At 45.3% G+C, this 24,817-nt stretch overlaps 1 protein-coding gene across 1 annotated transcript in view; it reads left to right on the top strand.

Annotated features, from left to right (window-relative positions):
* mmp11b (matrix metallopeptidase 11b) overlaps nt 1-24,817 on the top strand; it is a 36,810-nt gene that overhangs the window by 9,501 nt on the left and 2,492 nt on the right. The window contains exons 2-7 of the mRNA XM_029647914.2: nt 5,744-6,048; nt 13,905-14,048; nt 17,656-17,789; nt 18,391-18,605; nt 18,845-19,049; nt 24,497-24,757. Coding sequence (XP_029503774.1) covers nt 5,744-6,048; nt 13,905-14,048; nt 17,656-17,789; nt 18,391-18,605; nt 18,845-19,049; nt 24,497-24,757 — 1,264 coding nt within the window. The remainder of the gene's footprint in view (nt 1-5,743; nt 6,049-13,904; nt 14,049-17,655; nt 17,790-18,390; nt 18,606-18,844; nt 19,050-24,496; nt 24,758-24,817) is intronic.

Below are 24,817 nucleotides of genomic sequence, written 5' to 3' on the forward strand. Positions count from 1 at the left end.
TTAGCATTCAGGCCACAGAGATCAATATTGGTTTCATCAGACCAGAGGATCTTGTTTCTCGTGGTTTGAGAGTATTTAGGTGCCTTTTGGCAAACTCAAATCGGGTTGTCATGTGCCTTTTATTGAGGAGTGGCTTCCTTCTGGCCACTCTACCATAAAGGCCTGATTGGTGGAGTGCTGCAGAGATGGAGGTCCTTCTGAAAGGTTCTCCCATCTCCACAGAGGAACTCTAGAGCTCTGTCAGAGTGACCATCGGGTTCTTGGTCACCTCCCTGACCGGAGCTCTACAGACAATTCCTTTGACCACATGGGTTGTTTTTTTCTCTGACATGCACAGTCAACTGTGGGACCTTATATAGACAAGTGTGTGCCTTTACAAATCATGTCCAATCAATTGAATTTACCACAGGTGGACTCCAATCAAGTTGTAGAAACATCTCAAGTATGATCAATGGAAACAGGATGCACCTGAGCTCAATTTCGAGTCACATAGCAAAGGGTCTGAATTCTTATGTAAATAAGGTATCTATGTGTTTTTTAAATTTTAATAAATTATCACAATTTTCTAAAAACCTGTTTCCACGTTGTCATTATGGGGTATTTTGTGTAGATTGCTGAGGATTTATTTGTATTTTTAATCCATTTTAGAATAAGGCTGTAATGTAACAAAATGTGGGAAAAGTCAAGGGGTCTGAATACTTTCCGAAGGCACTGTATATATACTGTGTGCAGTATGTGCTCAGTATGTAGAAGGAAAGTAAATGTTGCACCTTTTTCCTGTTTCAGTTGTAGATTTAGATGGATGTCACAAAGGGTGCATTGAAAATTCTGACTACCTAATCGTCTTGGTTGGATGAAGCTGTTTTTCCCTACACTTTCTTCTAAGAAAGAAAGGCTACCTTCTAATCAGGGGTGAAAGTAGAATAAATGTTTTCCCGGTACCCGACCTCCTAAATGTGCACACGCTTGCGCCAAACATTTTTATGGACCTAATCATAGAATTACATATATAATCGCTATTAATTCAATAGCATCTCTGTGGACCTAGTCGTAAAGATTTGTCATTTCACTTTTAAAATATATTGTGCCATAAACACAGGCAGTCATGATGTTTTCATCTGATTATCAAAGAATCACGTGAAAGGGCTCCTTTACTAGGCTACCTGCCCACGTTCATACACTCAACATATTACCAGCCTCCAAACAGTGGTGAATGGAAACAGACTGTTACTCAAAACACCAAAACGTGTCATAACATTTAGCAATTGTCATTAGGTTAGCATTTATGTGTCCACTGCTGTCCTCGCGGGTCTCAGTGTCGGCCACTCATCGCTGCCTTGGAAAATGTCTGTTTTTCTCAAAACCACGTCACATTTTGGATCGTAGGCTATACCGCCCGTTTTCAAGTCCATTTGCACATTTTTCATGCCTCTGACTGGTACGGCGTACTCCCATGATTTATTTTGCAGAGATGCCGTACCAGACCGTACCGCCTTACTTTCACCCCTTGGTTCTAATCTACAGTAAAGCAATCTTTAAATTTCAATGGGAGCCCGACCGATATATCATCCGATAATTCCAGCGATAGCCGATATTCAATAAATGGGATGAAAAAAGGGAATCTCATGCTGATCTGAACACTTGCAACCATTCTCATGATATGTCATTATTGTCTCAATGTAAGAAATCAACATAATGTTTTTTGTTGTATAACGGTATATCGGCAGATATATCGGTATCGGTAAAGTTTGTCCCCCATAAAATCATAATATGTATCGGACCCCAAAAAACTATCGGTCGGGCTCTAGTTTCAGTTGAAGACCAATTGTTTTCAGATTGGTATGGTAACAGCATCATAAGTCACATTCATGACTCCTTTGTTGTACACCAGACAGACATCCAGATGTTGTCTATGATCAGGGTGAGAGGGAATTTTCTAACACCTGTTCCCCTCACTACAGCTGTGTGTTCAGGGTATGAGGGAGGCATTGGGGCTGGGTAAGGTTTTTAGTGAATGAATGACATAGACAAAAGCCCCTTTTATAGCAACAGACGCCACCAGGGAGATTACCCCCCAGAGCCATGGTCTGTAGGCGGGCACATTTTGTTGTCATGTTTCACTGTTAGCTGGGGTTTGCCAAGGTGAGCAAGACACAGCTATCCAGAACTGTCCTGTAGGGACATGTCAGCTCTCTTTTACTGGGTTTTCCCCCAGTTTCCATCTGACAGACTGCGGTTCTGTGTTGTTCGACCTCATTGGATCTTTAAGCCCGTTGTTGAAATGCAACCTAACATCCACCGCCACATGCTTGACTAAAATCAGTCACTTAGTCAGTTCTATTGGACTACTGTTGATGCCAGTTCAGCTGATTTCATCAACCAATCTGATGTGGTGTCCCTGAATCTCCCTGAATATGTGAAATATTTTTCATTAAGAGGTTCAGAATTAACTAAGGCAGTGTTTTCCAAATGGAGGGTTGGGATCTATTGGTTGGTCACAGTAAAAGCCTTCTCGGCTGTGGATCAAAGTTGGGACTTGGCTACAAATGTGGTATTCTAAATGTTAAGTGAAGGAAAGTAAAGTAAGGATAGAAGTCAATAGGCTATAGTTGGGTGATGTCTCCAAAAAGTTATCATATCTCAGGCTATCATAGACCAAAGCATTGCTATCAGGTGATAAATACACCTGGTGTAAATCTGCCAGCGGTCCCTGCGGCATACAATGCTTCACACAGAATGGGGCAGTCATCAGTTTTATGGGGCAGACCTGGAGTTTGGCTTTCTCTCTTGCACAAGTACTATGTTGTTCTCTATTGTCTTAGTCAGTTGAGGCCTGTAAATGTAGCCTATTGTCTGCAAATCTGAACAATGATATATTGGGCCTTTCTTTGAAACTCACACCCAACTAAGAAAATCAAACCCATGCATCCCTCACATAAGGATGACATCTGGTCCAAGGTCACCTGTTTCTAATAAGCATGGAACTTGTAACTCCCATTGGACCAAAAATATTTCAACGCTCTTGATGGTCCTGAGTTATGAGTAATTAATTCATCTGCGTGTGGTTGTTATGAGCACACTGAATAGCTGACAACATGCTGGAGGGTTGTTTTCTTCTTATTATATTTGGCCAAGTCTCACAAAGATGCTATTTTGGCTCTGCTGGTGAGTGGTTGTTCTCACCGTAGTTAGCATTTTTTCATCATGAATCTTGTTCTGGAGGCAGCTCTGCAGAGTGGTCACTAGCTGGCACAGCCACAATATCATAAAATATGATTTTAAACCTAACCTTAACCACACTGCTAACCCTAATTCCTAACCAGAACCTTAAATTAAGACCAAAAAGCTAATTTTTGTTTTCATACATTTTTACAATATAGTCAATTTTGACTTTACACCTGGCCTATCGAAGGGGAATCACTCAGTTCTGCCACCAGGACAAGACTCGTGACAATAAACGTCAACCTGCGTTCTGCATAGAGACTTTTTTGGCTATGGTTCATTGCATCAGCTGAACCCCAAAAGATCTGAACTAACTGTCTTGTTACGTTGAGTGTCAAAGCAAAAGATATATAGGCGGTCTATTAAATAGGTATTATGCTGTTTATTTTTAAAATATTGGATGAAAAGTGAACACCTGCCCTTGAATATTTTTGACGTTGATTTCTCTTGCAGCATTCTTCAACACAGTATCTGCACTTTGATATTAGAGTAGGAGTGTCAGATGTTCAGGCTGCTGCACTGATAGTATGGAGGCTCTAGTCTACAGCGCCTGGTTAAATTGTGTTTGAGAGCTTATTTTTTCTCTCTAAATGGTTAAATGAGTGAGAAATATATGTCATTGCAAAAGTATATGTTGCCCACTCACAAACTATTATCTCAAATGAACATGTTGAATTATTTAGCCATATTGTGACGCACTCGGGCGTAGTGGGAGCGGAGTCAGGTGCAGGAGGCAGAAGGTACGGAATAGTGCTTTTATTTCTGCACAGGGAAAATCGTACACTCCAAATACCAGGCGCACATCCACGATTGGCCCAAAAACAGGACCTAACTAGTCTGGAGAAAAACCCAAAACGAAACACACTACCACACATAAACACAGTGGAAAAATAAGCCCGCACAAAGAGCAGGCGGGCCTTACCGACTTAAATAGCCCAACTAAAAACCTAAACAAGAAACAGGTGAAACCAATAAGACAAAACCAACAGAAAAGGGAAAAGGGATCAGTGGCAGCTAGTAGACTGGTGACGATGACCGCCGAGCGCCGCACGAACAGGAAGAGGAGCCACCTTCGGTAGGAGTCGTGACACATATTCAATTATTTTATATTGAGCAAATTTCCTTAATGTAGACAAGTTTGTGTTACTACCTTACACAAGTTAGCATTTTCACCCCATAAATGACACATCCTTTTTACCTCAGATTGGGGATGTTAGTATAAATGGTTATAGTCATCACGATGACATAAGATCAATTGCTTAAATCCCTTGGCTGAATACAGTGTGCAACATCCTAAGTGGTGGAAAACTGTATTTTATTTCCTAATTTTCCCCCCCAACTGCCCGCCATTAAAGCTAGATAAGGAGGGAAATGATGCCTTTGCAGCCTGAACGGTGGGTGCGTTATGTACGAGCCAGCCTACATGGGACACGAGTGTATTACCAGTTGGGCACATAAATCCTAGACAATAGCGTAAATTTAGCGCCCACTATTGGCTGCCTAAGCTACTTACTAACCAAATTGGGGTTTCATCCATACATCAAGGTCAGTGCCATTGTGATCTACATTTTTTTTAAAGATAGACATGACATAAAATTGAATGGTTTCAGAATTTACAGAATAACTTGAAGAGAGATAGGAGGGAAGGCTTCCTCATTCTAAGGCTGAAAAACAGAAGTGTACCTGGTTACTTATTATGTTAGATCGTACAACTGATAGACATAAATGGGATTCCTCTCTTAATGTCCATCTGCAAGGTTTGGAATGATGAATGTTAGCAAGGAAGGTAGTGTGTACTAGTCCCTGATCACAACATCCAAGTCTTTCAAGCCTTTGTGAAAATGCACCACTGCATCAAAGCCTCTCATGTTAGACTTTTAATGGCCATTTAAAAATAGCTTGTTCACAAATTACAGCTTTTAAAGGGTACCCTTGGGCTGTCGGACGCGGAAGCATTTTTAAGACCGTTAAAACAAGAAAGAAACTACAATTCACCCTATTTCACCTCTACAACTGTCATCCCCTCCCCCATAGAAAAAAGCCAGAGAAGGAAAAGTTTCCAAGCCTTCACAGCTGCTTTTTAGGAAACCAGTAAACTGTAATAAAGCGAAGCCAAAGATAGAGCAAGGATAAAGTGGTGAGAGGGTTCAGCCGTCCCCCTTCCTCCGACCCCTCCCTGTCCTCCACCCAATCATCTCTCCACCCATTCAATTGACCGACCAATTCCCTCTAAATTCTCTGGAGGAAATTGACTAATAATGCCTTGGAGATTTATCTGGGTCCCGGAAGCCCAGCTCCTCCTGAGGTTCTCTATTAGAATGTTACAGTAATGTACCATGCTGCAATTTACTGTGATGACCATGTCTTGCCATGCAGCTATCTAAAAACAGTCATTACATTTTCCATTTGATTTAGTTTAATGTAATTTTCTTTGTAGCCTAGATGTATGTGATTTTGTCAAAACAATAGCTTAATTTACATTCTTTGAATGGTACTTAGTTGCACATACCTCTTTTCACAGGGATGGCCTCAGAAGACTCACCCATATGGCCTGAAGAAGACGACAAGATTTGATCATACTCAGGACACTCTGAAGGAACAATTGCACCTGTCGGGAGGTGTCTATCCAGAGACTGTGTTGTCATGGAATGGCACAGAGTCAATCTGGAATCGGCCTCGCTGTGGTGTTCCAGACTATCCTACTCAGAAGCAAAGTGGCATCTCGGACTACCACATGCAGAAGGGGGGCACCTTCGGAGGAAAGCAGCGGCGGAAGCGCTTCGTTGTCTTTGGGGGGCGCTGGGACAAGACTGACCTCACCTACAAGTAAGGTTATTCTTCTTTGGTTGATCTAGACCAGGTATTCCCAAACTGGGGTACGCCAAATAAAAATGTGATTCACATAAAAAATTAATAATAATAATAATAGTATTTTAGAAGAAAAAAAATACAAAAAATATCTTCACATCTTCACAGTCCATTAATATTTTCCAACGGGGCTATACATTTGGGTGAGGTTTTTTTCTCGCCTGAGTAGCCTCGTTTCACTGCCAAAAATTTAATTAAACCATCTAGTGTTCAGCGAAATAACAACACAATGTCAAATACAGGTAGCCTAGGCAGCCTAGTCAAATAATTAACATCCAATCACATTAACTGTTACTCTCTCGCGGGAAACTTTCACTCTTGCGCAGACATTTAGAAGCGAAACATGACAATTTGAAAAATAAAGACGTCTTTTGAGTAGTAAGACATGTACAAAAGCAACAGATACCATTCATAAGAAGGGCCTAGAAGCGTCTTATATGGTGAGCTACCGAGTGGCTAGGACAAGCAAGCTCCATGCTATTGTGGAGGACTTAATTCTTCCTGCTGCCACGGATATGGCTGGGACAATGTTTGGGGAAAAGGCCCAAAAACTATACAGACAATGACTTCATCAACAACACTGTTTCACGGCGCATCAGTGACATGGCAGAAGATGTTTTGAAACAATTACTGCTTTGCATACAAGCCAGTGAGTTATATGCATTACAGCTGGATGAGTCAACTGACGTGGCGGGCCTGACACAGCTCCTGGTATATGTCTGTTACGTTTATTGGGGGTCAATTAAGGAAGACATCCTCTTCTGCAAACTACTGGAAACCAGGGCAACATGAGAGGATATTTTTAAAGTACTGGACAGCTTTGTGACATCAAATGGACTTTGGTGGTCAAGATGTGTTGGTGTCTGTACTGATGACGTAAAAGCTATGACAGGGAGACATAGTGGAGTGGTAACGTGCGTGCAAGCAGTTTCTCCCGACTCCACTTGTGTACACTGCAGCATCCACCGAGAGGCTCTTGCTGCCAAGGGAATGCCTGACAGCTTGAAAGACGTTTTGGACACTACAGTGAAAATGGTTAACTTTGTTAACTTAAAGCAAGGCCCCTGAACTCTCGTGTATTTTCTGCATTATACAATGATATTGGGCAGCGACCATGTAACGCTTTTATAACACTGGTTATAAAGGGGCAAATTATTGATATGATATTTTAAATTGAGAGACGAGCTTGAAGTTTTCTTTACTGACCATCATTTGCACTTGTCTGACCGCTTGCATGATAACGGGTTTCTCACACGACTGGCCTATCTGGGATATGTTTTTTCTCTCCTGAATGATCTAAATCTAGGATTACAGGGACTCTCTGCAACTATATTCAATGTGCGGCACAAAATTGAGGCTATGATTAAGAAGTTGGCGATCTTTTCTGTCTGCATTAACAAGGACAACACACAGGTCTTCTCTGTCTCCATTAACAAGGACAACACACAGGTCTTCTCTGTCTCCATTAACAAGGACAACACACAGATCTTCTCTGTCTGCATTAACAAGGACAACACACAGGTCTTCTCTGTCTCCATTAACAAGGACAACACACAGATCTTCTCTGTCTGCATTAACAAGGACAACACACAGGTCTTCTCTGTCTCCATTAACAAGGACAACACACAGGTCTTTCCATCATTGTATGATTGTTTGTGTGCAAATGAAATCAAGCTTACGGACAATGTATCACATAGTGTGTGTGGCAGGCTTACAATGATGGAAAAAACAACATTTGAGAGTGCGCAGCTGGAGGTTGAAGGGGTGCGGGACCATACATTTTTTAAATTTGTATTTTGTGTGTAAATTACATTTTTATTTGGCGTACCCCAGTTTGGGAACCACTGCTCTAGACATATCCATGCATTTAGCTTTTTCACTGGGATCTGCTTTTCCTGAGTTTGCTCTGGAATTTTTATACATTGCGTACAAATTCAAGAGGTTATCACTGATATCTGTAGTTTAGCCAGCAAGGACAGAGACACAAATGCAACCCCTGTCACGGTAGACTGGTTAACTTCTACAGTACACTGGCAGGCAAAGGCCACTATTGGCTGGCAAAGGCCACCACCGGCCTGCAAAGGTCGCTACTGGCTGGCAAAGGCCACCACCGGCCTGCAAAGGTCGCTACTGGCTGGCAAAAGCCACTACATTGTTCTGAATGAAAGGCGGGTAATGTGTACATCATATGTATCACTCTGGTCCCCAACCCAGCACCTCAGCTTATTTTATATGCTCAAAATCAAGAATCATTTGGGTTAGGCCACCCAGGTTACAGCTACTGAGAGGAGAGAGGAGCCTTTACACTGACGCCAAAACTTCTAAAGAGACACATTTCAGTGAAGGATAATTTACTTTGTTGTAAAGGATAGGCTGCCCAGCCTATGTAGATGTGTATTCAGTGTTTGGCTGAATTCATGTTTTTGATAGAATTTCAAACCAGACATGGCAGAAAACTAGGAGGCACTACTTCAATTTACTTTGGGATTTCTTTGCCTTTGAAGCACCTTTTGAGTGACACGGTGACCTCGTGCCCTCGGGGTCATCTGCACTCCTCCCTGTGTTTGGACTGCCTTGCCTCTTCCATTAAAGTCAAAAGACGGGCCACACCGGACATTTGCCACCCACCCCCTCTGTCATTTGGAGTCAGAGGGGGTCGCGACCTGAAAAAACATAGCCATTTACAAGACAGTGTCAGAGCACTCAAGCATGTTACAGCAGAGCAGACCGCATGCTTCCTGATGTCTCCACATACAGCTCAGCAGGAAGGGGGCTGGAGAGGGGAAAGGTCAAGCTAATAGTTACTTCCAGAGGAGTGTTATCAGAAGAGCAACACTGAGTCTTTGTTACAGAAAGCAATTTCTTTTTCAGCACAACAGTAAGTGTCACTCATATTTTTTTCATTAGTCCACTGTTAATAATGTCCCAAAACATTTCAAGATATAGGATTTTCAAGAAGCAAAGTGTCACTTGCCACATCATGATGATGCCTGTGGGAAGTGACACTTTGCTTCTTGAAAGTCCAATATCTTGAAAACTTGACTGCTGACATGCTAAACATTTTGGGACTGTATTAAAGAGATGCTCCGGCACTTTTGGATAATTTTTAGCCAGCAGTTCTGAAAGTAGCACTCATGAGCCAAAAAATAGCCTAAGTCACATATGTGCGCCATGTCATCTCTCTCTCTCTGCTGTGTCCACTGTGCCGTTGGGCCCGCCCTGCAACTTCATTGGATAACTTTGGGCAGGCCTTTTGCTAGCTGTCCCTCAAATGTGAGGGGCTGAAGCTCATTGGCTAAAACTCAAATTGCTAGGGTGCTGACCCATGTGGAGGTAAAAATGTAGGAAACATGGTGCGGCACATCTTCAAGAAAACAGTTGCTTTCAAACTAGGGATTTTGTGGCTAATTGAGGTAAAGCAGTAATTCTGCTAATAGATTATGTATGTATGAACTACACATTGACACATCCATCCCAAAGCAGGATGTTTTTAAAAAAAAACTATTTTAGTCGCCAAAGTACCGGAGCATGTCTTTAATAACAGTGGATTAATGAAAAATACAGAAATATAGTTTTTGAGTGGATTTTTCCTTTAATGGCGTAGAATTGTTATATTATATTGTATGAATAGTGAGCTTATGTTTTCATGTGAAAAATGCCATATGTATTGATCAAGCGTAAAAATGCTGTGTATGATTAACCACCCTTCCCCAAACAAACACCAATATATTGCATCATAAGTCATCATTACTCATGATCCCTTTGAGGTAGCCACTTACTCAGTGTCCCTAAGTATAGCTTCATTGTCATTTTGCTGATTGTCAACAGGCACTGAACCTCCCGTGCCCTGCACTCCCTCTCACAGAAAATAATTTCTGCACACACAGCTTTTCAAGAAAGGAACAAATAATTGTACGATTGTACAGTACTGTAGGGGTGTGTACTGTACTCTGCTGGCTCATCACATTTTTACCTCAGGAGACACACAACAGCACAGAGCTGGACCTGCCTCTTTTGGCCCGCGAGCCAGCAATCAGCACTGTTGTCCCCGCTCTGGTTCCACTGCTCCTGTCCCAGAGTGGCTATGGTGAGGGGGGTCATTACCAGGCCAGCGTTTTGCTGTCTCCTCTGTGATGACTAATAATAACGGGCCGTAGCATTAGCAACATAGTGACTGTTCCACATTCTGGAACTGAACTCCCAGGGCACAGGTTTAATGGGTGTCTGCTGCAGGCGTCGGGGGCTGTGGTTAGAACCGGGCTCCGGCATGCATCACCGTGGCAGGGTTAGGGAGGTTGTTGAAGTAGAGTAGGGTAATACAGCAACAGCACAAGGCTGGCCTCTCCTGTCTGGGCATGTATGTAGGGCCTCCACACAATGAGGCGCAATCCATTTTTGCAACCCCCGCCCATTCATTATGAAATCTAAAATTAAGAATAAAAGTGATAGCCGCCATGGCTGGTATCCAGGGAGGCACCAGGGGAAACGTCTGCAGGGCAGGGGGGTAACGGATTGCAACAGAAAGGGATTTTACTGGCGCCCACTGAGAAACCCATAATATGAAACATGAGACCGACATTGAGACTGAACATGTCACGGTTGTTTAAATGTCCTCCATGGGGTGTCGCCTGGTAATAACAAGCGCTGCCCTTCCTGTCTGTCAACGCCTGTCATAATAATGCAGGTCCTGGTTGGACGGACGCACACACAACCTCTGTCAACTCAGCGTTCAGCCTTGCTGCATGGTAATCCACAACAACTGTGAACAAGTTGAAGTTATGTTTCTATGTACTGCACATTACCTATGCCTTGAATAACTGAAGTATGAATCCAAATACAACAGGTGTAGCCTTTACCGTGAAATGCTTACTTACAAGCCCTTTCCCAACAATGCAGAGTTAAAAAGTACGAAAATGTGCAAATAGAAAATAGGAACACAATAGATAACAATAACGAGGCTATGTACAAGGAGTACCGAGTCAATGTGCAGGGGTACGAGATAGTTGAGCTAATATGTATATGTAGGGAGGAGTAAAACTGACAAGGCAATCAGGATAGATAATTAACAGAGTAGCATCATTGTACGCATGTGAAGAGTGTAAAAATGTGTGTGTGGCATCAATATGTGTGTGTGAGCATGTGTGTTTGTGTTGGAGTCTTAAGTTTAAAAAAAATGTAAATAAAAATGAACTTTTATTTAACTAGGCAAGTCAGTTAAGAACAAATTCTTAAGTATGCGTGAGTGTGTGGGTAGAGTCCAGTGAGTGTGTGGGTAGAGTCCAGTGAGTGTGTGGGTAGAGTCCAGTGAGTGTGTGGGCAGAGTCCAGTGAGTGTGTGGGCAGAGTCCAGTGAGTGTGTGGGTAGAGTCCAGTGAGTGTGTGGGCAGAGTCCAGTGAGTGTGTGGGTAGAGTCCAGTGAGTGTGTGGGTAGAGTCCAGTGAGTGTGTGGGTAGAGTCCAGTGAGTGTGTGGGTAGAGTCCAGTGAGTGTGTGGGTAGAGTCCAGTGAGTGTGTGGGCAGAGTCCAGTGAGCGTGTGGGTAGAGTCCAGTGAGTGTGTGGGTAGAGTCCAGTGAGTGTGTGGGTAGAGTCCAGTGAGTGTGTGGGTAGAGTCCAGTGAGTGTGTGGGTAGAGTCCAGTGAGTGTGTGGGTAGAGTCCAGTGAGTGTGTGGGCAGAGTCCAGTGAGTGTGTGGGTAGAGTCCAGTGAGTGTGTGGGTAGAGTCCAGTGAGTGTGTGGGTAGAGTCCAGTGAGTGTGTGGGTAGAGTCCAGTGAGTGTGTGGGTAGAGTCCAGTGAGTGTGTGGGTAGAGTCCAGTGAGTGTGTGGGTAGAGTCCAGTGAGTGTGTGCGTAGAGTCCAGTGAGTGTGTGCGTAGAGTCCAGTGAGTGTGTGCGTAGAGTCAAATAAAATCAAATCAAATCAAATTTATTTATATAGCCCTTCGTACATCAGCTGATATCTCAAAGTGCTGTACAGAAACCCAGCCTAAAACCCCAAACAGCAAGCAATGCAGGTGTAGAAGCACGGTGGCTAGGAAAAACTCCCTAGAAAGGCCAAAACCTAGGAAGAAACCTAGAGAGGAACCAGGCTATGTGGGGTGGCCAGTCCTCTTCTGGCTGTGCCGGGTGGAGATTATAACAGAACATGGCCAAGATGTTCAAATGTTCATAAATGACCAGCATGGTCGAATAATAATAAGGCAGAACAGTTGAAACTGGAGCAGCAGCATGGCCAGGTGGACTGGGGACAGCAAGGAGTCATCATGTCAGGTAGTCCTGGGGCATGGTCCTAGGGCTCAGGTCAGTTGAAACTGGAACATCAGCGTGGACTGGGGACAGCAAGGAGTCATCATGTCAGGTAGTCCTGGGGCATGGTCCTAGGGCTCAGGTCCTCCGAGAGAGAGAAAGAAAGAGAGAAGGAGAGAATTAGAGAACGCACACTTAGATTCACACAGGACACCGAATAGGACAGGAGAAGTACTCCAGATATAACAAACTGACCCCAGCCCCCCGACACATAAACTACTGCAGCATAAATACTGGAGGCTGAGACGGGAGGGGTCAGGAGACACTGTGGCCCCATCCGAGGACACCCCCGGACAGGGCCAAACAGGAAGGATATAACCCCACCCACTTTGCCAAAGCACAGCCCCCACACCACTAGTCCAGTGAGTGTGTGGGTAGAGTCCAGTGAGTGTGTGGGTAGAGTCCAGTGAGTGTGTGGGTAGAGTCCAGTGAGTGTGTGGGTAGAGTCCAGTGAGTGTGTGCATAGAGTCAGTGCAAGAGGGTCAGTGCAAAACTAGGTCAATGCAAATAGTCCTGTTCACAACTGTTCAGCTGTCTTATGGCTTGGGGATAGAAGCTGTTCAGGAGCCTTTTGGTCTCAGACTTGGTACTACGGTACCGCTTACCGTGCGGTAGCAGAATGAACGGGTCTATGGCTTGGGTGGCTGGGGTATAGAGGTTCTGGATACCGCCTGGTATAGAGGTTCTGGATGGCATGGAGCTCGGCCCCAGGGATGTACTGGGCTGTCCGCACCACCCTTTGCATCCGCCTTGCGGTCGGATGTCAAGCAGTTGCCATAACAGACGGTGATGCAGCAAGTCAAGATGGCAGCTGTCAGACTTTTTGAGGATAGGTATATTTTTTTATTTATTATTCTGCATAAAGAGTGTTGGTTGGTTAGTTGGGTCAGTATGCAAGCAAGCACCTATCATAGTCTTTGTTCATGTTGCTGTATACTTAAGTTGATCACTCTTTTGTCGCTGAGAATGTTCCTGCACTGCAGAAAATGCACCTTGTAGTGTATTTGACTTGTGGTTTCCACTTGAAAATTTAAGACTTGATTTGCCCTCACAAAAAATGTGTCAACCCCTACATAAATGTTCATAATTTAGAATTCACATAATAACTCACATTTCCTGTTGCTGTAGGATTATTTACCTTCTGTAGCAAACTGGTTCAAATGAAATCTGTATGATTGCACCATGCGATCATGGTGATCTGGCATTGTGCAGAAAGTTAATCCATACAACCCATTCAGCAACATATTATATCCTTTTGTTGATGTGGGACGTTTGACAGCTCCAACCCACCAGTCAAGCTGGGTGGCATCAGACTGGGCCTTGCACCCACTTTAGAGAGGCTTCTTTCTCACAACAACCAGATTATCCTAGACCAAGGTCACCCCGTGGCCCATGAAGCAACTAGAGAAGGGTGGCACTCACTCTGCCCCCCGCAAAAGAGGATTATGGGTAGAACACAGATGGCGATCATGCTGGTGGTTTCTGACGTGTGTGTGTGTGTTTGTGTCTCACAGGATCATGCGCTTCCCCTGGCAGTTGAGTAATGAGAAAGTCCGTCACATCTTGCAGGAGGCTCTGCGTGTGTGGAGTGAAGTCACACCCTTGAAGTTCACTGAGGTCAGCAGTGGGAGAGCTGACATCATCATCGACTTTACCAGGTAATCATCATTCTAGAGGTGTAGGATCTTCATTTGATCAGTATTGTCGTAACAAAATAGATCAACGATGGTAGACGAGAAGCAGGTACAGGAAGTGAACATTTCATTAACAATGGACATGAAACAAGGCATGACAGCGTCTGGACATGAACACATAATGACATTAATGCAGGCACAGGGAACAAATGAGTGAGCAGATAGTTATAGGCAGGGCAATCAACAAAGGGAAGGAGTCCAGGTGAGATCAATGAGCTCTGCTGCACGTAATGATGGTGACATGTGTGCGTAATGAAGGGCAGCCTGGCGCTCTCGAGCGCCAGAGAGGGAGAGCGGGAGCAGGCGTGACAATTTTAATGTTTAGTTTAGTCCATAATGTGGCTTGGTCGATGGTTAGAGTATTAGCTGGGCAAAATTAGGCTACATGAAAAGTACAATACTGTAAATATAACTGTGTGTTAGTGTGGGTTTTCAGTGAATTTATGTAAATCACAAAGCTCATCTGCATTTCCTGTGGCGCAGAACACTGAGAACCTGAGGCAAGCTTGGGATGAACTCTATTTCATCTCACCTATTTCAGAAAATCTATTGAAATTCCAGTCATGCACTGGAAAATGTGTTATTGATTTCTATTACAGTTTTTAAATGTACTTTCAGTATAACAGCATTACTGGTCATATGACTCAGTGTGCTGGTGCACATCATCAAAACTATTGGTATGTCTTGTGTCACTTTCCTGACTCACTCAATGTCTGTGTTTATCTGTGAAGCACTCAACCTTTACTATAAATATTACTAATGCTAACACCCAGGACAACCTATTTCATCTGTCTTGTGCTTCTTATCAGGTTCATCTTGTTGACTTAGAGAAGTGAAGTTCTCATCTTATCAGACAAAAACACAAGGACCTTTTCAAAAGAGAAGTTGAGGGATTAGCGTTGATGGTTGTACAGATAATCAGCTTTGCTGTTGGACATTCACACAGCTATGTTCATGACTTGTTATCTGTTAGGGAAAGAGGTAGGAAATAAGGGAGTGGTGTTACAGCTAGTACAGGTGTAGCATTTTTCACAGGCCAACACTAGTGTTCAGTTATCTCGGTACAATCACCAAACTTGAGGGCAAGTTTCATTTACTCAATCAAATCTAAAAATGTGCATGAATTTGTGAATGTCCATTTATCTTCAAAGAAATGTAATTCCTGAATTAAATGTTCTAAATAGGAACCTGAACTCACCAACTCAGTTAAATTGAGTTGAATTGACCCCAACCCTGCCCATCTCTCACCCATCTATAATAGGCCATGCTCATGGGCGAATCGTCCCCCCCCCCTCTCCATCCTGAATGCACTTGAATGTTACAAGACAGGACTTGTTTGCTACGGTTTATTTGAATGAAAAGCCTCAGGGCACATTTCTTCGACTCTCAATGGATTTGTTGTGTTGGCACGAGCACAACAGCATCACATTCCCTTGTTGTAAATTACTGCAGCTTTAGAGCATCCACCTACACACCAGACCTATATACATGTTTCTTCTCTCAGACGATACTGTATCCGCCCTCGAGACCTTTGCCTTTGTAAGTAGAGATTAACACTGACGTTCTGTCTCGTCCCGCTGCGGAGTTCATTTTTCCAAGATAATGTACAGAACAGAGGCGTTTATCCTGCTTATACCACAGTTGTAAAATAAAAAAATACTAAAGCACATATTTACCGGAAGAAATAACATGTTTTCGTAGATATTACAATTTTTTTGTCTTTTTTATAAGTGAATTCATACTTTCTCATCATTTGACCCAGTCGTTAGTTCCATCACTATGCAGGCTGGCAACATTAATTGGATTTAATCGCTGTGGTATGAGCCGTAACTCAATCCCCCACAGTGTGATGGGTCTGAGCAATGGCATAGTTTAGGACCTTGTACCTTACATCAAAGAGATGCCTCAGTAATGACATGATGTTCAGTTACTGTACTAGGTTGGATCTTGACATCGAGAGGGTTATGGAGCCCCAAGATTTGTTATAGACACAGATTTTTTACTGTCTGCAATGACAGCATTACTTTGATTATTTACTGTACAGAAGGTCCATGGAGCTTTCTTGAATATCTGAGCAGAAAGGAAAGGATCAAATGTCAATTTCTCCTTTGAATGTGTCTTCATTAATGTTGAAATGGATACATGGATACATCCCTTGTATATAAGCAACAATACAAACATAATAACAAACATATGGGAATCAGATTTGTAAGGAGCCCATAAAGCAGGGTTCCCAAACTGGCGGCCCGCGGTTGGTTTTACTTGGCCCCCCAAGTTTTCTGAGCAAAGAAAATGTACATATATATTTTTTTGTACTGAACAAAAATAGAAACGCAACATGCAACAATTTCAACTATTTTACTGACTTACATTTCAAATAAGGAAATCAGTCAATTGAAATAAATTCATTAGGCACGAATCTATAAATTTCATATGACTGGGCAGGAAGCCCAAACAGTTGGGAGCCAGGCCCACCCATTGGGGAGCCAGGTCCAGCCAATCAGACTGAGGTTTTCCCGATAAAAGGGCTTTATTACAGACAAATACTCCTCAGTTTCATCAGCTGTCCGGGAGGCTGGTCTCAGATGATCCTGCAGGGGAAGAAGCAGCATGTGGAGGTCCTGGGCTGGTGTGGTTGCATATGGTCTGTGGATGTGGAGGTCCTGGGCTGGTGTGGATACATATGGTCTGTGGATGTGGAGGTCCTGGGCTGGTGTGGATACATATGGTCTGTGGATGTGGAGGTCCTGGGCTGGTGTGGATACATATGGTCTGTGGATGTGGAGGTCCTGGGCTGGTGTGGATACATATGGTCTGTGGATGTGGAGGTCCTTTCTAAAACAACGTTGGAGGCGGCTTATGGTAGAGAAATTAACATTGAATTATCTGGCAACAACTCTGGTGGACATTCCTGCAGTCAGCATGCCAATTGCTCACTCCCTCAACACTTGAGACATCTGTGTGACAAAACTGCACATTTTGTGTAACAAAACTGAACATTTTAGTGTGGCCTTTTATTGTCCCTAGCACACGGTGTACCTGTGTAATGATCATGCTGTTTAATCAGCTTCTTGATATGCCACACCTTTCAGGTGGATGGGTTATCTTGGCAAAGGAGAAATGCTCACTAGCACAACATTTGAGAGAAATAAGATTTTTGTACATATGGAACATTTCTGGGATCTTTTATTTTAGCTCATGAAACATGGGACCAACACCAACATGTTGCGTTTATATTTTTGTTCAGTATAGAATTTTCATAGTTGGACATAAAAGACACCAGGAAATCAGCTCCAAGTTTTCTATTTCCAAGTATTCCCACGCATAATAGAGAGACGTGATCGTATACAAATCTAAACAAGGTTTGAAATGATCTGTTTGGGATTCTTGCAATCAAATTGCAGTCTACAAATTATTTGTAATTAAGTTCCGGGCCTTCCGACCATCCGCTTAAGAAGAAAATTTGCCCACAGCTGAATCTAATGCCCTAAAGTGACTAATGAAGTGGTGAACTTTGTCTAAAATAAAATGGCTGACCACCCTGCCTTGTGCCTCTGTGTTTGTTGTGTAGGTACTGGCATGGTGACAACCTGCCTTTCGATGGTCCTGGAGGCATTCTGGCCCATGCCTTTTTCCCCAGAACTCACCGGGCAGGCGATATCCACTTTGACTATGATGAGAGTTGGACAGTGGGAAACAGCATGGGTGAGTGAATAGCAGAAATAACCTATTTAATTTACCGGTCTATAGTAGTGGAGGCTCCTTGCAGGAGGAAGGGGAGGACCGTCCTCCAGAGTGAATTTCATAAAAATAAAAATAGTGAAACATTAAAAAAGATAAAACTATAGTTGACTCAGAGAGCGAGAAAGACAATAGTTTAACAGTTTTTAACAAATTTCTTCCAAAATTTAGAGAAGCAAGAGAGCGAGAGAGAGCTAGATATATTTGGTTGTATTTTTTAAAAAACTTTCACTTAGCTAGCAAATGCAGCTAGCTAGTTTAGCCTATTCAAACCCCCGGTCAAACAGAGAGGGATGCTATGTTTGCTAGCTGGCTATGGCTATCCAACACGGGAACTCTTCCAAGTCAAGGTAAGCTTTTGGTTTTATTAATTTATGATTGTAGCGGCTTTGTAGCGGCTTTCATCTTAAACGGCACTAACCGCCACTGTTCTCTAGGTAGTAGTTTATATGTGAAGATACTGAACAAACATTGCTAAAGATACTGCCTAAATCTTGCTCAGGCAAGTATGGTTGATGCCCTCTGTCTCAATGTCACTGACCATTGTCCCATGATGGTCCTGCAGGCACGGATCTCCTGCAGGTGGCGGCCCATGAGTTTGGCCACGTCCTCGGCCTCCAGCACTCCCTGGTCGAAGGAGCCGTCATGTCCCCCTTCTACAGCTTCTCCTATCCCCTGGAGCTGAGCGACGATGACAAGCAGGGCATCCAATACCTGTATGGTCCGCTGCAAAAAGCCCCGCCCGTCATCACAGAGACCAATGAGATCGAAACAACTGTGGTGAGGACTGAATATGACAAGAAATGAATAGAAGTCCAACTTATCAGTGAACACATTCATTGTTGGGAGCAAATAGCTAACAACTGGAATATTAGTAGATTAATACGCAATGCTCATTTCAGTGACTTAATTTGTTGAGATTGATGAAAGTTTCCAGGCTGAGTTGAGCTTCCGCAATTTTGATTTTGAATGACATAACCTGTGCTCACTCTGTCTCTTTCTTCATGACTTGGCCACAGCCAGATCCCTGCAGGACTAACTTTGATGCCGTGTCAATGATCAGAGGGGAGATGTTCTTCTTCAAGTCCCGCTACGTGTGGCGTATCCGTGATGGCCAACTGCAGGCGGGGTACCCGGCGCTAGCAACACGCCACTGGAGGGGGATCCCCGACAACATCGATGCAGCCTACGAAGACAAGACGGGAAACAGCTGGTTCTTCCAAGGTGAGTTAAACCATAGAAATAGAATACCTGCCTGTCTAGGGTTTTACCCATTCTAATGTGTATTTCTATGTGCTCCACTGCTCTGCTGGTAGCAGTTGATTTTGAGCTCTGATATTTGGCAGGCATGGTAATGAGTACAGAAGTAGCGCATCGTAGGGCAATGTGTCTAATTGTTTTTAAATGAGCTATTTTTATGACAGGACAGTTCAAAACAGACAGGAGAGGCCCAAGGTGAGAGTCAAACCCCTATCGCCAGAGCGTATGTGTGGTCCAGAGTCGGGACCTTAGAGCGCAGTACCAGACTCTGGCATGTTGGTAGCAGTTCCGAGTGGGACCATAAGTGTTTAGTTTTGAGACAGACATTTTTCTGAAAGTCAGACACAGTAGGCTTCTGAGGGGAAGACAGCTCATAATAATGGCCAGAACAGAGCAAATGGAATGGCATCATACACCTGAAAACCATGTGTTTGATATATTTGATACCATTCCACTGATTCCGCTCCAGTCATTAACACGAGCCCGTTCTCCCCAATTAAGGTGCCACCAACCGCCTGTGAAGTCAGGTTTGGTAAAACTTCTAAAAAGAAAGTATTTGACAGCAGATCACCAGAGGGGTAAATGTACATTGATATTAGTGGCTTCACACAAACAATCCACGGCTTAACGACTCTGCTCTGGTTTTGTTTATTTAAACAGCGTTGATCATAGTGATGACAGATGGCAGAAACATGGTCTAGTCTTGCAAGGGTGTATTGTGTGTGTGTGTGTGTGTGTGTGTGTGTGTGTGTGTGTGTGTGTGTGTGTGTGTGTGTGTTTAGATATACGATTGTCTGCGTGTGCCTGTGTGCAAAGGCGTGTGTCTGTGGATGTGTGTTGTTTTATTGGCGTCTAAACTCTCCACCTCCCACCAGGTCTCAGCCAGTGTTTGGGTGGGCCAATTAGGCCCAGCAGTTAGCAGAAGCTCCTATAAGCACAGCAGCAGCAGCAGTAGGGAGAGGAAACAGCAGCAGTAGAAGGGAGAGAAAACAGCAGCATTAGGGAGAGGAAACAGCAGCATTAGGGAGAGGAAACAGCAGCAGTAGGGAGAGAGAGGAAACAGCAGCAGTAGGGAGAGAGAGGAAACAGCAGCAGTAGGGAGAGAGAGGAAACAGCAGCATTAGGGAGAGGAAACAGCAGCAGTAGGGAGAGAGAGGAAACAGCAGCAGTAGGGAGAGGAAACAGCAGCAGTAGGGAGAGAGAGTGAACAGCTGTACATTTACATTACATTTAAGTCATTTAGCAGACGCTCTTATCCAGAGCGACTTACAAATTGGTGCGTTCACCTTAAGACATCCAGTGGAACAGCCACTTTACAATAGTGCATCTAAATCTTTTAAGGGGGGGTGAGAAGGATTACTTTATCCTATCCTAGGTATTCCTGAAAGAGGTGGGGTTTCAGGTGTCTCCGGAAGGTGGTGATTGACTCCGCTGTCCTGGCGTCGTGAGGGAGTTTGTTCCACCATTGGGGGGCCAGAGCAGCGAACAGTTTTGACTGGGCTGCGCGGGAACTGTACTTCCTCAGTGGTAGGGAGGCGAGCAGGCCAGAGGTGGATGAACGCAGTGCCCTTGTTTGGGTGTAGGGCCTGATCAGAGCCTGGAGGTACTGAGGTGCCGTTCCCCTCACAGCTCCGTAGGCAAGCACCATGGTCTTGTAGCGGATGCGAGCTTCAACTGGAAGCCAGTGGAGAGAGCGGAGGAGCGGGGTGACGTGAGAGAACTTGGGAAGGTTGAACACCAGACGGGCTGCGGCGTTCTGGATGAGTTGTAGGGGTTTAATGGCACAGGCAGGGAGCCCAGCCAACAGCGAGTTGCAGTAATCCAGACGGAGATGACAAGTGCCTGGATTAGGACCTGCGCTGCTTCCTGTGTGAGGCAGGGTCTTACTCTGCGGATGTTGTAGAGCATGAACCTACAAGAACGGGCCACCGCCTTGATGTTAGTTGAGAACGACAGGGTGTTGTCCAGGATCACGCCAAGGTTCTTAGCGCTCTGGGAGGAGGACACAATGGAGTTGTCAACCGTGATGGCAAGATCATGGAATGGGCAGTCCTTCCCGGGAGGAAGAGCAGCTCCGTCTTGCCGAGGTTCAGCTTGAGGTGGTGATCCGTCATCCACACTGATATGTCTGCCAGACATGCAGAGATGCGATTCGCCACCTGGTCATCAGAAGGGGAAAGGAGAAGATTAATTGTGTGTCGTCTGCATAGCAATGATAGGAGAGACCATGTGAGGTTATGACAGAGCCAAGTGACTTGGTGTATAGCGAGAATAGGAGAGGGCCTAGAACAGAGCCCTGGGGGACGCCAGTGGTGAGAGCGCGTGGTGAGGAGACAGATTCTCGCCACGCCACCTGGTAGGAGCGACCTGTCAGGTAGGACGCAATCCAAGCGTGGGCCGCGCCGGAGATGCCCAACTCGGAGAGGGTGGAGAGGAGGATCTGATGGTTCACAGTATCGAAGGCAGCCGATAGGTCTAGAAGGATGAGAGCAGAGGAGAGAGAGTTAGCTTTAGCAGTGCGGAGGGCCTCCGTGATACAGAGAAGAGCAGTCTCAGTTGAATGACTAGTCTTGAAACCTGACTGATTTGGATCAAGAAGGTCATTCTGAGAGAGATAGCGGGAGAGCTGGCCAAGGACGGCACGTTCGAGAGTTTTGGAGAGAAAAGAAAGAAGGGATACTGGTCTGTAGTTGTTGACATCGGAGGGATCGAGTGTAGGTTTTTTCAGAAGGGGTGCAACTCTCGCTCTCTTGAAGACAGAAGGGACGTAGCCAGCAGTCAGGGATGAGTTGATGAGCGAGGTGAGGTAAGGGAGAAGGTCTCCGGAAATGGTCTGGAGAAGAGAGGAGGGAATAGGGTCAAGCGGGCAGGTTGTTGGGCGGCCGGCCGTCACAAGACGCGAGATTTCATCTGGAGAGAGAGGGGAGAAAGAGGTCAGAGCACAGGGTAGGGCAGTGTGAGCAGAACCAGCGGTGTCGTTTGACTCTTAGCAAACGAGGATCGAATGTCGTCGACCTTCTTTTCAAAATGGTTGACGAAGTCATCTGCAGAGAGGGAGGAGGGGGGGGGGAGGAGGATTCAGGAGGGAGGAGAAGGTGGCAAAGAGCTTCCTAGGGTTAGAGGCAGATGCTTGGAATTTAGAGTGGTAGAAAGTGGCTTTAGCAGCAGAGACAGAAGAGGAAAATGTAGAGAGGAGGGAGTGAAAGGATGTCAGGTCCGCAGGGAGGCGAGTTTTCCTCCATTTCCGCTCGGCTGCCCGGAGCCCTGTTCTGTGAGCTCGCAATGAGTCGTCGAGCCACGGAGCAGGAGGGGAGGACCGAGCCGGCCTGGAGGATAGGGGACATAGAGAATCAAGGGATGCAGAAAGGGAGGAGAGGAGGGTTGAGGAGGCAGAATCAGGAGATAGGTTGGAGAAGGTTTGAGCAGAGGGAAGAGATGATAGGATGGAAGAGGAGAGAGTAGCGGGGGAGAGAGAGCGAAGATTGGGACGGCGCGATACCATCCGAGTAGGGGCAGTGTGGGAAGTGTTGGATGAGAGCAAGAGGGAAAAGGATACAAGGTAGTGGTCGGAGACTTGGAGGGGAGTTGCAGTGAGGTTAGTGGAAGAACAGCATCTAGTAAAGATGAGGTCGAGCGTATTGCCTGCCTTGTGAGTAGAGGGGGAAGGTGAGAGGGTGAGGTCAAAAGAGGAGAGGAGTGGAAAGAAGGAGGCAGAGAGGAATGAGTCAAAGGTAGACGTGGGGAGGTTAAAGTCGCCCAGAACTGTGAGAGGTGAGCCGTCCTCAGGAAATGAGCTTATCAAGGCATCAAGCTCATTGATGAACTCTCCGAGGGAACCTGGAGGGCGATAAATGATAAGGATGTTAAGCTTGAAAGGGCTGGTAACTGTGACAGCATGGAATTCAAAGGAGGCGATAGACAGATGGGTAAGGGGAGAAAGAGAGAATGACCACTTGGGAGAGATGAGGATCCCGGTGCCACCACCCCGCTGACCAGAAGCTCTCGGGGTGTGCGAGAACACGTGGGCGGACGAAGAGAGAGCAGTAGGAGTAGCAGTGTTATCTGTAGTGATCCATGTTTCCGTCAGTGCCAAGAAGTCAAGGGACTGGAGGGAGGAGAGGTAGGGAGAGGAAACAGCAGCAGTAGGGAGAGAGAGTGAACAGCTGTAGTAGGGAGAGGAAACAGCTGTAGTAGGGAGAGGAAACAGCAGCAGTAGGGAGAGGAAACAGCGCAGTAGGGAGAGGAAACAGCAGCAGTAGGGAGAGGAAACAGCTCTAGTAGGGAGAGGAAACAGCTCTAGTAGGGAGAGGAAACAGCTCTAGTAGGGAGAGGAAACAGCGCAGTAGGGAGAGGAAACAGCAGCAGTAGGGAGAGGAAACAGCTCTAGTAGGGAGAGGAAACAGCAGCATTCGGGAGAGGAAACAGCAGCAGTAGGGAGAGGAAACAGCAGCAGTAGGGAGAGGAAACAGCAGCAGTAGGGAGAGAGAGTGAACAGCTGTAGTAGGGAGAGGAAACAGCAGCAGTAGGGAGAGGAAACAGTGCAGTAGGGAGAGGAAACAGCAGCAGTAGGGAGAGGAAACAGCTCTAGTAGGGAGAGGAAACAGCTCTAGTAGGGAGAGGAAACAGCAGCATTAGGGAGAGGAAACAGCAGCAGTAGGGAGAGAGAGGAAACAGTAGTAGTAGGGAGAGAGAGGAAACAGCTCTAGTAGGGAGAGGAAACAGCAGCAGTAGGGAGAGGAAACAGCAGCAGTAGGGAGAGGAAACAGCAGCAGTAGGGAGAGGAAACAGCTCTAGTAGGGAGAGGAAACAGCAGCAGTAGGGAGAGGAAACAGCAGCATTACGGAGAGGAAACAGCAGCAGTAGGGAGAGAGAGGAAACAGTAGTAGTAGGGAGAGAGAGGAAACAGCAGCAGTAGGGAGAGAGAGGAAACAGCAGCAGTAGGGAGAGTGAACAGCTGTAGTAGGGAGAGGAAACAGCAGCAGTAGGGAGAGGAAACAGCAGCAGTAGGGAGAGGAAACAGCAGCAGTAGGGAGAGAGAGGAAACAGCAGCAGGAGTAGGGAGAAAGAGGAAACCGCAGTAGTAGGGAGAGGCAATTCTAGCAGTAGGGAGAGAGGAAACCGCAGTACTTGGTCCATTCACCAGGTACATGTTTCAGCCTGAGCATCTAGTTTATGTGACCCACTGTCTACCTAGCACAGATGTCATCCCTGACAGCTGAAACAGGCTCTGATTCAGAGGGGTTGGGTTAAATGCGGAAGCCACATTTCAGTTGAAGGCATTCAGTTGTACAACTGACTAGGTATCCTCCTTTCCCTTTCTTATATTATTTCATCCCCCTAATAGTTAACATTAGGACTGACTAGGGTAATCCCAGATCTGTGTCTAAAAAGAAGTGTGACGTCATCAACAGGTGACAGTTACTGGGTGTTTGACGCGGAGAGGAGGATCACGGGGCCGGACTCAGTGCGTCGGCTGGGCCTTCAAGTGTCGGACATCCAAGCAGCCCTCATGTGGGGTGAGGACAAGGCCCAGAAGACCTACCTCTTCAAGTCGGGCACCTACTGGCGCTTCAGCCCCCTGGAGAACCGGGTGGACACAGCACACCCTCGTAGCATGCAGGATTGGAGGGGCATCCCCAAGGACATTGACGCAGCCTTCCAGGACCGATATGGTGAGAGTCATAGATATACAAAAAGAGTCAAAGGCAAAATGTATTTGGACAGCATCCATT

This window comes from Oncorhynchus nerka, linkage group LG4 (assembly GCF_034236695.1).
Source record: "Oncorhynchus nerka isolate Pitt River linkage group LG4, Oner_Uvic_2.0, whole genome shotgun sequence".
Classification (NCBI taxonomy): domain Eukaryota; kingdom Metazoa; phylum Chordata; class Actinopteri; order Salmoniformes; family Salmonidae; genus Oncorhynchus; species Oncorhynchus nerka.